Source organism: Amorphotheca resinae (assembly GCF_003019875.1).
Source record: "Amorphotheca resinae ATCC 22711 unplaced genomic scaffold M430scaffold_10, whole genome shotgun sequence".
Classification (NCBI taxonomy): domain Eukaryota; kingdom Fungi; phylum Ascomycota; class Leotiomycetes; order Helotiales; family Amorphothecaceae; genus Amorphotheca; species Amorphotheca resinae.
Window position 1 is genome coordinate 1,041,114 of NW_020194480.1, and position 14,679 is coordinate 1,055,792.

The 14,679-nt window shown below is 48.4% G+C and overlaps 5 protein-coding genes across 5 annotated transcripts; 4 read left to right on the forward strand and 1 right to left on the reverse strand.

Annotated features, from left to right (window-relative positions):
- Positions 1-4: 4 nt before the first annotated feature.
- Positions 5-409, reverse strand: M430DRAFT_107069 (hypothetical protein; the record flags this gene model as incomplete). Its single annotated transcript, XM_024861131.1, has 1 exon — positions 5-409. A coding segment is annotated over one exon (405 nt), but the record flags the coding sequence as incomplete, so codon positions are not given.
- Positions 410-1,634: 1,225 nt separating this feature from the next.
- M430DRAFT_36655 (hypothetical protein) lies at positions 1,635-3,696 on the forward strand. Its single transcript, XM_024866969.1, has 5 exons — positions 1,635-1,816; positions 1,892-2,081; positions 2,144-2,276; positions 2,331-2,550; positions 2,601-3,696. The coding sequence occupies exons 1-5, from the start codon at positions 1,736-1,738 to the stop codon at positions 3,594-3,596; spliced, it is 1,620 nt and encodes a 539-aa protein (XP_024718563.1). The 5' UTR covers positions 1,635-1,735; the 3' UTR covers positions 3,597-3,696.
- Positions 3,697-4,357: 661 nt separating this feature from the next.
- On the forward strand, positions 4,358-5,108 carry M430DRAFT_36657 (hypothetical protein). The gene has a single exon (XM_024866970.1). It carries the CDS (start codon positions 4,428-4,430, stop codon positions 4,989-4,991), a length of 564 nt encoding a protein of 187 aa, XP_024718564.1. The 5' UTR covers positions 4,358-4,427; the 3' UTR covers positions 4,992-5,108.
- Positions 5,109-5,545: 437 nt separating this feature from the next.
- Positions 5,546-9,663, forward strand: M430DRAFT_144919 (hypothetical protein; the record flags this gene model as incomplete). Its single annotated transcript, XM_024862916.1, has 19 exons — positions 5,546-5,880; positions 5,937-5,997; positions 6,173-6,272; positions 6,331-6,440; positions 6,564-7,222; positions 7,320-7,359; positions 7,415-7,590; positions 7,651-7,716; positions 7,786-7,942; positions 7,993-8,092; positions 8,144-8,186; positions 8,610-8,644; positions 8,780-8,881; positions 8,929-8,974; positions 9,031-9,091; positions 9,144-9,216; positions 9,302-9,359; positions 9,477-9,516; positions 9,576-9,663. Exons 1-19 carry the CDS (start codon positions 5,769-5,771, stop codon positions 9,661-9,663), a joined length of 2,127 nt encoding a protein of 708 aa, XP_024718565.1. The 5' UTR covers positions 5,546-5,768.
- An 811-nt stretch (positions 9,664-10,474) lies between these two features.
- M430DRAFT_36658 (hypothetical protein) lies at positions 10,475-14,023 on the forward strand. The gene has a single exon (XM_024866971.1). The coding sequence runs from the start codon at positions 10,606-10,608 to the stop codon at positions 13,861-13,863; it is 3,258 nt and encodes a 1,085-aa protein (XP_024718566.1). The 5' UTR covers positions 10,475-10,605; the 3' UTR covers positions 13,864-14,023.
- The last annotated feature ends 656 nt before the right edge of the window (positions 14,024-14,679 follow it).

Genomic DNA, 14,679 nt, shown 5'->3' on the forward strand with positions numbered 1-14,679 from the left:
TGTCCTACTTAGGATAATGGCCACATATTCTTGCGCAACAGGCGTCGTGCGAGATGGAAAATGCAAGAATCTCTTGGTGAAGTTCTTTTTCGCGGTTAACAAGCCTATAAAGTCGGACAACAACTCCCACTGCTAGGGTCATGCTGTGAGCATTTTGTCTGTCGGCTATTTCAAGTATGGAGGGGCTGGCCTTCGTTTCGCACATTAGGAACGGGAAGTGTATCTGCCATTTGCCATGGGAGGAAATAGCATCAAAGTCGCCTATGAGAGGGTGAAGACATTTATATTGTTCGTCTGTGAACGCAGATCGGTCGAATCCTGCAGAATAATCGGGTCGTGGCCGAGGACCGTAGACAAATATAGAGAAGTTCCACGCTTGGTTGTTACTCTCGATTAGTTTCTCGGAATGTGCACCACAGACAGGCAGTTCCTGTACCTAGGTAGATGTGGACTGGCGAACGTGACCAAGACAGATATGTCAATTGAAACTGAGTTCCTGCTTGTTAAATACGCCACATACTGTGGTTGATCGTTGGCAGTTGTCAGCTGTACAGTAGATCGTCCAACAAGGTCTTGAACTTGAATTGGGGATGTTTGATCGCTATCAGCTCGAGTCCCAAGGGTCATACTGTAGAGGTCCAAACGATTGAGGCAGCCATGACTTCTTAGACTGAGAACTGTTCGATAATTATGAAACTTGGCGATTGACGCTAAAAGCTGTGACGTACGGTAGTGTCGTCTCTTGCTAACATACGTTTCCCTTCGTATAATTGAATTTGTTTCTTCATGGATAGAGTATACGGTATCTGTAGTAATTTGCTGAGGACCTCGGTACGGAGTAGAGTCTGTTCAACCTCTGGGTATGTTGGTACCGGTACCGCTTCGAAGCGTCGGCAAGGTGTCGGATTCGTGGATAGTGAACGGTGTTGTATAGGATTAGATCACGTTCCACGTTCCAAACAGCTGGATCGTGTCGAAAAGAAAGTAGCTGATCATCGGGCATATTTTTATCGAATGAGAAATAAGAATATCAACGGGAGACAAATAGAGAGGAGGAATTGATAACACCGGCCTCTAACGGACGAGGACGACAGAAACAGAGCACTACTCAGGAGCCAGGACGCCGTGCCCGGTGGACTCGAAAAGCCATGAAAGGGTAACCTGACAGAGAAAGCAACAAGACGGACTCGAATGAAATGCAAATAGAGTACACTTCACCAACTGCGTATGTCACTATCGATTGGCAGGTAGACGGAGTGATGTTTTGGCTAAGAAACGGGAGGAGAATATCAGAGACCACCTAGTGATGTCGCTAAGCCCCATCTAGACTAGCCCCTCATCACATGACCCACCCACTTTCACACCCCGCAGTACCTTACCTTAGGCGACCCAGGTAAAAGATAGATGGATAATCGAGCCCTTTGATTTGCTAAAAGAAAACTTGGATTGCGGCATTGCGGCATCGATAACAGCCTTTGCACGCGACATCGATGACGATGGAGGAACCATCGCACCTCTACCTACGAGGCTTCTACCGCCGATGAACGTGAGCAACGACTACCAGCCCCTCGGACGGCCTCACACGCCGCTATCTCGAGGCGTATCAGCACCCAGCAATGGTCTCCGGCTCGCAGCCATCGACGAGCACGATGTGGCGGCAGAAGGTGGGGTCCGACGGATAGACAGCTCGGTCTTGGAGGAGGAGAAGAAGGAGAAAGAGGCATCGGTGACTTGGATGTCCTTGCCACATAAAAGACAGTTGATCATCCTTACTCTGGCCCGGCTGTCAGAGCCAGTGGTGCAGACCTCGCTGCAGGTATGTCCCCCCACCTCTCACTTCAGGATGCCCCGGGGACCCTTATATTAATTTGCTGATGGTTGAACTTCATAGACGTACATGTTTTACCAACTCAGGTCCTTCGACGAAAGTCTTCCCGATTCCGTAATTGCAACACAGGCGGGGCTGTTGGCGAGCAGTTTTACTGGTGCACAATTCCTGACAGCAATGATGTGGGGACGAATATCGGATTCGGAGAAAGGAGGGAGAAAGTTCGTGTTGCTTGTTGGACTTCTTGGGACGAGTGAGTGTGAACCTAAGACAGTTACAGAGGCCATTGTATGGAACGAGCTGACAGATGTCTAGTGCTCTCGTGCATTGGCTTTGGATTTTCAAAAACCTTTTGGCAGGCCATGATATTTCGAACGATGGGTGGTGCTCTGAACGGGAATGTCGGGGTGATGAAGACTATGGTATCAGAGATCGTGCAAGAGAAGAAGTCCGTTCCACTATTAGATACCGACAGCAAACGGTGCTAACTGATTGAAACTAGGTTTCAATCAAGAGCGTTTCTGTTATTTCCGATGTGCTACAACGTCGGTGTAATCATCGGGCCCATCTTGGGAGGACTCCTAGCCGACCCTGCTGGATCTTATCCGAACATCTTTGGAAATGTCAAGTTTCTAAAGGAGTATCCATATGCACCACCCAATCTTCTGAATGCGTTCTTCCTGCTTAGTGCTGCGATAGGAACATTCTTTGGACTAGCTGAGGTAGGTATTTTTGAGGAATTCCCCAGATAAAATTCTCTAATAGCCGATAGACCCTCGAATCTATACGCCATAACGAGGACCTGGGAATAAAATGTGGTCGCAAGCTCATGGAGATCGTCTTCAGGTGCAAGTCCGACTCCTCTCACGCATACACTTCCATCGCCAGCGACGAACGCGCTGGATCCTCACTTGAGTCAGATGTTGAGATGTCTCCTATTACCCCAGTCAGCGAACCAATGAGGAGAAAGTCAATTCCCCGATGGCGACAGAAGTTGCCATTCCGCCGGATCTCCACTCATAACGTGATATGCACACTGGTTGCACACACCATCCTTGCTACTCATCTCGGCGCATTCAACAGCCTTTGGTTCGTTTTCCTATCAACCCCAGTGGCGAATCCCGCACATCCAAATCCACCAAACTACCAACGCCGTCTCCCCTTCATATTCACTGGTGGTCTCGGTATGCCGCCGCGAGACGTTGGGCTGGCCATGTCTGTTCTTGGAATCCTAGGGATCGTGATGCAGCTCGTAATCTACCCCATCGTGAATAACAAACTTGGCGTTGTCAGATCGTGGCGTATATTTCTATTATGCTTCCCCATCGCGTATGTTCTCGTTCCATATCTGGCGATTGTACCTTCAAAAACACCACCTCCGGCAGAGAAAGATGGGATCTTAGTATGGCTGGCCCTCTGCTTCGTTTTATTTGTCCAGGTCACAGGTCGAACGTTTGCTTTGCCCGCTACCACGATCCTCGTCAATAATGCCTCGCCACACCCATCTGTCTTAGGTACCATGCATGGGATCGGACAGAGTCTCTCTAGTGCAGGTCGCACAGTGGGCCCTAGTTTGGGGGGTGCGCTTTATGGTGTTGGCCTAAGACATGGGGTTGTGGGTGCTGTGTGGTGGGGGCTGAGTGCCTGGGCTGTTCTTAATTGCATTGCCAGCTTTTGGGTGAGGGAAGGTGATGGGCATGAGATTAAACTAGAAGGGGATGTTGAGGCAGAAGCGGAGTTTCAAGCACAGAGGCGAAGAGAAGTTTAGAAGTTGAGTTCTACGGTATAATATTATAGAGCATATAGACCGAGACTTTTTATTTTTATATACTATAGAGCAACAGTAAATGTTAATTTAAATAAATCACACCTTTTATATGATGGTTTTTATCACTTGGTTCATAAATGTCTCCTGAGGATGAAGAAAGGGCGGAGAATCTGTCCCTCAATGTTTCACCTGATAACCCTTTTCGACCCCTCCGCCGCCTATTTCTAACTTCCCTCATACAATTCATCAGTCACTACGATTCTAGATCTGGGAAGATATTACAATAAGAAGATTACCCGAACATATCAGAGAGCCCACTATCTGCAGTCTATTATTCTCCAAATGATTTCTCCTCCAACCCCCCCCCCCCGGCGGCGGACGCCCCCAACACCAAAATGCCTGCCTCACGAAGAGCGGAAGAGCCAGGCACCTACCCCGCCATTAGCGTTCCAGCCTCAGGCAAATAAGGCAACGATCTCGAATTTTAGCGTCAAATCCATCGAACCTTAACCCCTCAGATTTCAATAAAATGTAGAGATATCGTGGTCCCAAATCTGAACAGTAGAACGTGCTGTTTAAATTTCCAATTGGAAGGTTGTGGCGTGAGATACTGCAGGTTGAAGGGGGACTTAACCGTTTTGTTGCACTTCGCAAACCTCGAATTCGTAGCAACTGGTTTAGCGTCAATAGTAGCGTCATGTCCTCAGGCATGGTTAGGCCAACCCGTACCGGGCATTCACGTGGCAGTGTGGGGAATACATCATCACGTGGAGTCAGTTCTGCGCCATTACCTCGGGCTCTTCCCCAGATGTCAACACAGCACAACATACAATGCCGGCCTCACAACCACCGGACGATCTCGTCCACTTCCGGGCCATTCCATGGTGCGCAGAGCTGCTCTCGTCGCCAGAATATGTCCTAACTAGCACTTTCTCCCGGCATCCCAAGCCGCGCAACGAAGACTCGCTCTTCGCGCACACGCTCAACTCCGCGCACACCATCCCGCATATCCAATCTTTATACCGACGGCCCACACCGCCCGAGACCTTTGTCTCCGAGCTACTGACGCTGGTCACGCTCTCGACGGGGCTGAATGGCGGTCCGGACGCGCTGCACGGCGGCATCATCGCGACGCTGATGGACGACGTCAAGGGTTTGCTGCTGACGGTGAATACGACAGATGCGGGCGAGCCGCTGAGCGCGAGTGCCGTGACGGCGCGCATGGAGGTGCGTTTTGAGAGGAGGGTGCCCACGCCCGGCACGTATGTGGTGGGCGCTAGGTGTACGCGGCGGGAGGGCAGGAAGATCTGGTTAGAGGGCTGGATTATGGATGGGGAGGGGAGGAGGTGTGCATCGTCAGAGAGTTTGTGGGTTTTTGTGAAGGCCAGATTGTAGGGGGGAATGGGCAGGGCAGGGTGGTTGAAAGCTACCTTAGCTAACGTTAACCAATTATAGATTAAATGCTGTTTCCACACTACCTTTTGCTGCTTCTATGTAAGCCAAAGAATCCCTATTCAAGAACTTTGAGAGACTGTCAAATGCTGTACATGTCTGACAGTGTAAATTGTGAGAGTTTATAAAGAGTCTAGATCCTGAATAGCGCCAGGGTTATTTATATAAAACCGGATTAACGTTACTCCGGAATTGAGGCTCAAAGTGCGGCTCGGCCGGCACAGGCGCGCGCCCGCGCTGAGTAACACGTAGCTCACGTGACCTCGGACCTCTTCTGTACCTTATCTACGTATCTATTAATCTGTTAGAAACTTTCTCCTCTCTCTTTCTTTCCTCCTTAGCTTAAGGTCGATTCTTGTATTTAGAACCAATCCGTTGTTCGCTTCCACCATCGACTATCAAGTTTTGGATTACGATACCGTCTTGCAATCTGTCCGAATCCTGACTAGCGAAAGCTTGACTCCTCGGATATACTTCATAAATTTCGTTCGCGATCTGACTACTGGCATTTTATAACCATCAGTCAGCATTGGAATTCTTCTCCAATATCCGGAATAAATCATAGACTAACAGTGGAAGATAAATAATCTTCACCGTTTCTCCATTTACCTCCCGCATTCAACTTCGTGAGTTTTCTGTGCCCCGCCAACCCCGCAAACGAACCCTCGTCGTGTTCCAGTACAGCATTATTTCTGGGTCGATCTCTCAACAAAGCCCACGATGCCGAACTACATGACCCTTGCGACGTGCAACCTCAATCAGTGGGCTCTTGATTGGGAGCGAAATGTCGAGCGTATCATCTCATCGATCAAAATCGCAAAAGCCAAAGGAGGTAACATAAACATGCCTGTTATCAGGATACAACACCCGGAGCTGACTTGTATATAGCCACTCTTCGAGTGGGACCCGAGCTCGAGATCACAGGATACGGCTGCTACGATCATTTCCTGTATGTATATTCTCAAAGCATTGATAGCCTATTCTGCATGAATTCGCGAGTTGTGAGATATATTTTTCTCTTTGGACAGTGTCTCAAGAGCAAGATATTCCTCATACCTCACAAATCTGGCTCTGAGGTCACATTGTTTCTTGGTCAAACATCACTGACTGTGGATATCATCTAGCGAATCTGACACTTTCTTGCACTCTTGGGAAATGCTCGCTCGTATTCTCAAAGATCCCACATGCCGAGACATCCTTCTTGATATCGGCATGCCCGTCATGGTAAGTCCTAACAATCAAATGCATACAGTCAATTCGATATGCTGAAAAAATATTACAGCATCGAAACATCCGTTATAATTGCCGTGTGATTTGCTTTAATGGGCAAATTCTCCTCATTCGACCAAAATTATACTTGGCCGAAAGCGGCAATTATCGTGAGATGAGATAGTGAGTTCCGAGACACGTCTTTTACTCTTGGAGCAATTTAGGAGTACAGCCCGTACTCGTGACTTCTGCTTTATTGCTCTGGCTTCCTTGATCTTTAGATTGCTGACTCCGAAACCTTCATAGTTTTACGCCTTGGGGACGACCAGGTCATACTGAAGAGTATTATCTGCCTCGAATGATCCAAGAAATTGTGAACAACACGAAGACAGTCATCGGCGATGCAGTCATTGCCTGCCGGGACACTGTTGTTGGCTGCGAGACATGTGAAGAACTTTTCACTCCCGCTGCGCCCCATTCCCAAATGTCTCTCGATGGGGTCGAAGTGTTCACAAACTCTAGTGGTTCTCATCACGAACTTCGAAAGCTGAAAACCCGCTTCGACTTGATTTCCGAAGCCACGAGAAAAGCCGGTGGTATCTATTTGTACGCGAATCAGCAAGGCTGTGATGGAGACAGATTATATTATGACGGCAGTGCAATGATTTTTCAAAACGGATCTTTGATGGCTCAGGGCTCACAGTTTAGCTTTAATGACGTCGAAGTTGTCACTGCAACCTGTGATATTGAAGAGGTTAGGTCATTCCGCTGTGAACCAAGTCGGGGCTACCAGGCAACAGCAACTGGAGCCATGAAATATCGTCGTATTGACGTAGACTTCGCGCTCTCTGTTTCGGGGTCAGTTCTGACCTCAAAAGTCAGCCCGTCAAAGCCGATAGAGCCCTTTTTCCATACGCCTGAGGAAGAGATTGCCCGTGGTCCGGCTTGTTGGCTCTGGGATTATGGTAAGTAATTAGGTTGTTGATACTCTTGAGTTATATCTCGGGAATCGATTCCAGAACCCTACTAGCTAGGCCGTAACTGACTTTCCGATTTCTATAGTCCGTCGTAGCCGACAATCTGGATTCTTTCTACCACTTTCGTATATCCCCCGCTTCCGTTCTCGTGTTCAAATCACCTGCTTACCGTCGTTCTAGTGGTGGGATCGACTCTGCAAGCTCGGCAGTGATAATCTACTCGATGTGTAGATTGGTAGTAGAAGCCGTGAAGGCTGGTAATGAACAGGTCATTGCCGACGTACGAATGATCTGTGCCGAGGATGAATGGCTTCCAGCTACACCTCAAGAGCTGTGCGGAAAGATATTCCATACATGTAAGAGATCCCTCAACTCCATACTCAAGGGTGTCAGAACCCCATTGACATGGAATTTAGGCTACATGGGCACGGAGAAGAACAGTTCCAAGGAAACCCGCAAGAGAGCCAAGGATTTGAGTTCAGGTAAGGTTTTCAAATTTTAAAAGTAGCGTCAGTACCCAGGAAACACCCTACTGACCCGCTCTTTTGTAGTGATAAATTCATACCACACCAACCTCAACATAGATACCGTTGTATCAGCAATGCTTGCCGTGTTTACCTCCGTAACTAATTTCGTACCCCGCTTCACATCTCAAGGAGGAACAGTGGCCGAGAATCTCAGTCTGCAAAATATTCAGAGTCGTCTCCGGTGAGTCTTGGTTTTCTATTGAGACATGGCCGCTAGCTGACATGACAAAGTATGGTCTTCTCATACCTTTTCGCCCAGCTGCTTCCAACTGTCAGAGGTCGTAGGGGAGGTGGGTCGTTGCTTGTGATCGGAAGCGCCAATGTCGATGAGGTATGTGCTATTGAATTTTGTTTAATTTGGGTATGAGGCTAATGATATTAGCAATTGAGAGGCTACTACACGAAATACGATTGCTCCAGTGCCGGTAAGTCATCAAATTTTCCCTTATCTAATTGCGCACCCGGATTCAGCACCTTTGGAAGACACGCAGTGGTGAATAGAAGCATTGAAAAATTTAGCCACAAGAAGCCCTGCGCTTCAGAAGGCGTCCCCAATTTAGAATATGCTTCTAAGCAATGAAACCAAGGTCGTGGACGTCCTTTAAAAAAGGGGAACGGTGCCGAACGCCAAGAAGTATACTCTCTAAAGCATACCAATGGTGCACAATCCTCAGGGACTATATTCGGGATCTGCCGCTAAATTTCACACGAACTTGCCTGTAGCTCAGGTTTTCTTTTCGCTGAAACTCAGGCTCTTGATTCCTGGGATTAGTCCCAAGGGTGCTTGACTAGTCCTTGGAATTCCGGTGATAAGTCTTCCATGTGTTCTGAAGCTAACTGCAAAATAGACCTCAACCCTATTGGAGGGATTAGCAAGACTGATGTACGTATTCTCCGATGAATCTTTCATCGGCAGGCTCATCCCAGAGTTGAGACATGCGTTGTCTCCGAAATAATCCCTCCCGCCTTCGCTTTCCTTAATTTCTAGACGAAGGAGCGCTGACCCAAAGAACACTAGCTTAAGAGATTTATCGCATATGCGAGAGATAACTTCGATATGCCCATTTTGGACGAGTTTATCCACGCTGTTCCCACAGCGGAACTTGTCCCATTCTCAGCGGTATGTCTAAGAACACACCCAAACGAAGACCTTACTGACTAGGATAGACCTACGTTCAGTCAGACGAAGAAGAAATGGGATTGAGTTATGACCGTAAGTTTCACATGATTCGGGATAATAATTAGAGCTCTGACTAACGCTGCGAAAAGAATTGAGCGTTTTTGGTCGTCTCCGGAAGGTTTCTAAGCTTGGCCCGTATGGTTGCTGGGAGTACGTGAATCCACGTTTCACACAGCCTTATATTGTTAACAAATCTTTATAGGAAACTGGTTCATGAGTGGCAAGATAAGATGACTCCTCGCGAAATATTTGAGAAAGTCAAGACTTTCTTCCACGTATGTAGTAATCCACATGGAACTCTTTGGCATTTTTGATAAGAATGTCCATGATGCCCTATGATCCTATGCTAACTCTCAATAGTTTTATGGTATCAACCGCCATAAGATGACGACTGTGACCCCGGCTTATCACGCAGAGCGTACGTTATATTCTCCCCTTGAGATTTCCTCGCAGCAAATCTTTTAGTCCATAAGCCCCAAAATCCATTTTCCTACTCCAGCAAGAAGAAAAACGCTGATTCTAAGATCATCAACAGAATACTCACCAGACGACAACCGTTTTGATCAGCGCCCATTGTGAGTTTCCCAGCTGTTATTGCTTTTGTTGCTCGCTGCTAATATCTGAATCCAAATAGCTTGTATCCGGCTCTTACCTGGCCGTATCGTAAGATTGAACAGGCTTTGAGAGAGTATGAGGAGGGAAGTGGGAAGAAGGATGAGTGAGGATATGGAATGTGTTAGGTGCTACGGAGGTACAGCACGTAAGTATGGGATCTACCTTTGTATAGGGGCCACTTTCTAACTCAATAGAACGGCGGTAGTTATAGATGGTATGATATAGAGGAGGAACGCTGGTTTGATGAACCCCTTCATAGCTGAATTTGAGCCTGCGGGGTCTGAATCGTCCCCGATATTGCCTATAAAGCAGCCCTGCTCATCTTTCTGATCTGAAGCAGAATAGGTTCAAGTTAGAATTCGGGTTTGATAACCAGATGGTGTATGTCTATTGATATTTCAGTGTTTTGGTTTTATGTCTTTCTAAGTTTTGTTATGTTTTATGTTTTAATTTTATTTCTATTTTGTTCCCGCTATTATTGTTATTTTCTCTCCTCCACTGGCGCTTTCCAAATCTATGGTTCTACATAACATTAAGAGTCAGCCGGTGAAGAACTGGGGTACGTAACTGCCTTAGGCACCAAGGCTACCACTCGTTTATCGACCTCGCTGACTCCTGAGCTTCTCTCGACTTCCTTTCTTTTTCACTCAGAGAAAGATACTCTTGGGAACCCTCATGGATTCTTTTTCTTCCCCCCTTTATCTTTCTGATTTTTGTTCCAGTTCTCGTGGCTTTCAAAAGAGACCCCTGTAACATCATCCCCCGTCCTGGCACGGCACGTGGTGAGTCATGGCCGAAGCCTACTTCCAACTCGCGTCAGACCGAAAGGATTCATATTCTAATATGGCCTGATCAAGGCCCGCTCCATTCCTATAAAAGCTCCAATATCCTACATCTGAAATATGGAAACCAGACCAAGATTGCGGGAAAATTACCTTTATGAATATCGAAAAGGTCAAAAGGTCACGCCGATTGATTGTGGACAACATACCTTTGAGGCTTTGACTGGGCATCTCCTATCCACCCCAATCAAGCCCTCGTGACTTACGATGGAGTCCACGGAGATCTACGATCTTCTAATTCTGGTCGATGCGACATCCTCGATGTACTCTTATCTTGCTGCCCTACGAACCTCCTTGCCGCAAATCATCTCAATTTCGACTCTGACGGACTGCTTCTCCCGAGTAGGCCTGCTCGCATATAGAGACTACTGCGACACGGAGCTCTTGGATTGGTCCGGGTGGTTCTCTCCATCATCGGTATCCGACGAGCCAGCAGTTGATTTGATCCTGAAAGTCGAGAAGTTGTATCCCATGAGTGGTGGCGATGGACCAGAAGCCACCAAGACGGGATTGGCGAGGGCCTATGAGCTCATGAGAAAGGAGGCAAAGACTATCATCTTGCTGTATACTGATGCTGCACCTCATACGTATGCCAATGGGTCACTGACGGATCGCTATTCCAACCTCGCTCACGAGCTCGCAGCACTCAAAGATGCCTCTTCGTATGGAGGATATGGTCCAAACTTCCGGGATTGGGTCTCGGCGACTTTGATGCTGACCGGGAACCATGGAGATAAAGAATGTCAAGCATTCAGCGTTCTGGGGCCGCACATGGGACTTGATTCCATCGGATACTATAATTACCTCTCCACCATGACTGGTGGAGCATGCCTTCAACTCCATGATTCCAAGCCAGCGACCATCTCCAAGGTGACTGTAGAGGCTTTATTGGCATGGATGGGTGTAGAAAAGACAGGTGTTTCAACGACCCTGGAGTTGCCAGCACACCTGATAAGATACACCTCAGTGGAGAACATCGAGAAGCTGGTCGATGAGAAGGATAAGGCTGCAAAGCCCTTCTTTTTGATCCCTTCTTCCTCTTACAACCCTTTCATTCCTTCTTCCCGTTACAAAATAGACGGGGATTCCAATATCACCAAGATCTGGCTTTCCCTAGATACACTCAAGAAGCATCTGCCCAAGAAAACGACCCCAGTTCAGGATTTTGCTAAGAGGTATGCCGAAGACCCCCGATACAGGATTATTGCTGTGGAACAGCTCAGGAAGATCATCTACGGCGATGTTTCTGCGATCTCTCTCAATCCAGTGTTCGGTTCTTTGTGGCGGGTGGTTTGCAATGATCGAGATAATGAGGCACGAGATGAGCTCACTACAGCCTTTGGCTCACAGATCGACCGCATTGCTGATGCCAATGAAAAGGCACGTATGAAGGTCTGGCTGGAGGAATCTTATGACTACACTGCCGAGGTTCTCGCAACGATCAACTCAGTACCATTAGATCAGCGGTTCCCATGTGTTTGCCTTGATCCAACATTGTCCTTTACTCATACGACAGAGGATGGCGACACTGAACAGACTGAAGACAAAGCCATTACCTTGTTTCGACGGGATGAACTCCTTGAAATCGGTCGTTCCTGCGATTACAAGATACTCCGCCGCCTTGGTCGCGTCTTGACACGGCTCACATACATCAATTCCGCTGATGAGGTACCAGCCCATATTGCTGCCGCCCCGGAAACAGAGATTCCGAGAATCCCTATATCGCTCGCTCGCCCTGAACACAAGCGTCGATTCTGGAGGATACTGCTGCACATTGTGGTACCGGGGACCATGCTTTCAGGCAGACCCGCAGCGCTGCTTGCAGCTCTCAGCATTCGTCTTGGGGTTCAGCCTCTTTTGCAAGCCGCTGAGCAGGAGATGCTGCTATGGCGTGAGCGATGGAATGACCCTAAGATTTCAGAGACTTGGAATGTTAGCTGTCTCTCACTTCTCATGGATGCTGATGAAGCATATCGAAAGAGACTCGAGGACCAGGATGCATCTAGGCAACATGATGTCAAGTATGCAACCTTACTGAACACCTCTGATCGCTCGGTCTTCAAACTCTTGGTCTCGTACAAAATGCTTCAGCTTAACTTGGACACCACGCTGACTGCTCGGGTCGGATGGACCCCTGTGAAGACTAAAGTGGCCTTGGGACCAACTGCGATATGCAAGTCCTGTGAATACCCACGTTCCGTCACCATAATGGGCGCCGATGGTCGATGTGGGATTTGTCTATGGAGCGAGTGGGCTACAGAAGAAGAGCGTGAAGTAGCGACCACCAAAAATGTCACTAAGGAGGACAGCGAGAGCACTCTTGCAACGTGGGTGGAGTGCAACGTGTGGTCGTGTCGAGCCCAGTATGTCGTTTACCGCCCCGAGGAGCTGAGAGTCAGACCGAAGTGCCATTACTGTCGAGTTTCCCAAGAAGCGCCGGTAGTGGAATGTCGCGAATGCCTTAATAGAATCATATGGCCTGTCACCTACCGCCCAAATGACATTCGAGACTACACTTGCCACATGTGCACGTCTGGGCATAAATCAATCATCGAAGAGGAGACCACAGCCACACAGTTGTCTCAGGAAAACACGACCTCGTGGCTCCTCCGCGACGACGAGAAACTACTCGAACTCTTCAATAACCGTTCCCTCTTCCATACAATTACGACCTGCGGTCCCGCCTTCTTTCACCAGAAGATCGAACTCTTCCCCCCCGCCGCCTTGCAGAACCTAACCCTCAAAGGCAAACCTCTTCATAACGTCCCCTCCCTCATCCTTGAGCTAGAATCCTGGGTTTCCGGCCGCCGCGCTCAAGGAGGAATCTGCACACTCTGCTTCACCTCCTACCGTAAATCCGACCTCATGCTCGCGTGTGGCCGGACCGGTTGTCTGCAAAAGATCTGCAGAGGGTGTTTGGAGGGATGGTATGGCCTGAATGGCCCGGGGCGCATCATCAATACCGCAGCGCTGGCGTGTCCATTCTGCCGCAGGGCGCCAACGGCTAAGACGCTGGCTAAGTACGGGATGGGCATCCACGCACTAGGACACCTGAGGGAGGCGGTTGAGGAACGAGGGAGCTGGATCTATGCCTGGTGCGGTGGTTGCGGGTGTGCTAAGCAGTACATGGCGCGAGTCTGCGCGGCTGGTGCTCCCGCAGAACTGAGAGATTGGATGTGTGAGCCGTGCGCGGAGAAGTCTGGGGACAAGATGAGGGAGAAGATGAAGGAGTGTCCGGGGTGTGGGACCATGACGGAGAAGATTGGTGGGTGTAATCATATTGCGTGTACAGTCCGAGAATGTGAGACGCATTGGTGTTTTCTTTGTGGAGGGAAGTTTGACCAGGAGATGATCTATGATCATATGCAGAAGGATCATGGAGGCTATTATGGGCACGGCGTTGCTGCCGAGGAGCATGAGGACGAGGAGGATGAGGATGAGGACGAGGAGGCCGGATGGTATTAAGCTTCATTGATTACCGTTTACAATTGAAGTCAAGAAGGGTGATGAAGAAATCTTCGACGGTGTTGTTGTCAGGGTCAAGTCACATATCAGCCGTCGCATTTCCCCTGAACCAAGAGGACGGCAGTCAAGATTTGAATACTAAGATTATAATTATGCCTCTGTAGATTGAGGTGTATTAATATTATGTAACTTTTCCTTCTCTTTGAATTTCTCCAACTTTTCCTTTTCAAAACTTTTCCTTTTCAAAACTTTTCCTTTCCAAACTTTTCCTTTCCAAACTTTTCCTTCCCAAACCTTTGTCCCTCTTCCAAGCCCTCAAAACGAACCAATCAAATCATAAATCATCATCACAACCCCAATCCATCAAATTATATCACGCCCCCCTCAAAACTCCCCTCCAAACCAACATCATCTTCTAAATTCCTCCCCTGAAAATTCCCAGAATCCTATCCTGCACCGCTTAGTGATAATACTTGGTACCATACACAGCATCGAACGCCGCGTTGACCTGTTGATGATGGTGTTTAGCCGCGGAAGCGATCTTGTGGGCGGCGCGCTTCAGAGCCCCGCCCTTGTGTGCTGCGGGGCGCGCGCTGTCGAGGGATGCTTTGGGACGGCTGTCGCGCCGGGGTTGTTGCTCGACTGTCATGAATGTTGAGGAGGCCATTGCGTTGGTGTTTGTTTGTTTGTCTGGTGGTGCTGCGCAATGAGAAGAAGTGCAGTGCTGGATAGATAGATAGATAGATTGCTGATGAGTGAGTGGTGTGAAAGCGCAAGTGATGACTTGAGATTGATGATCGCTTTTGTTGTTTGTGT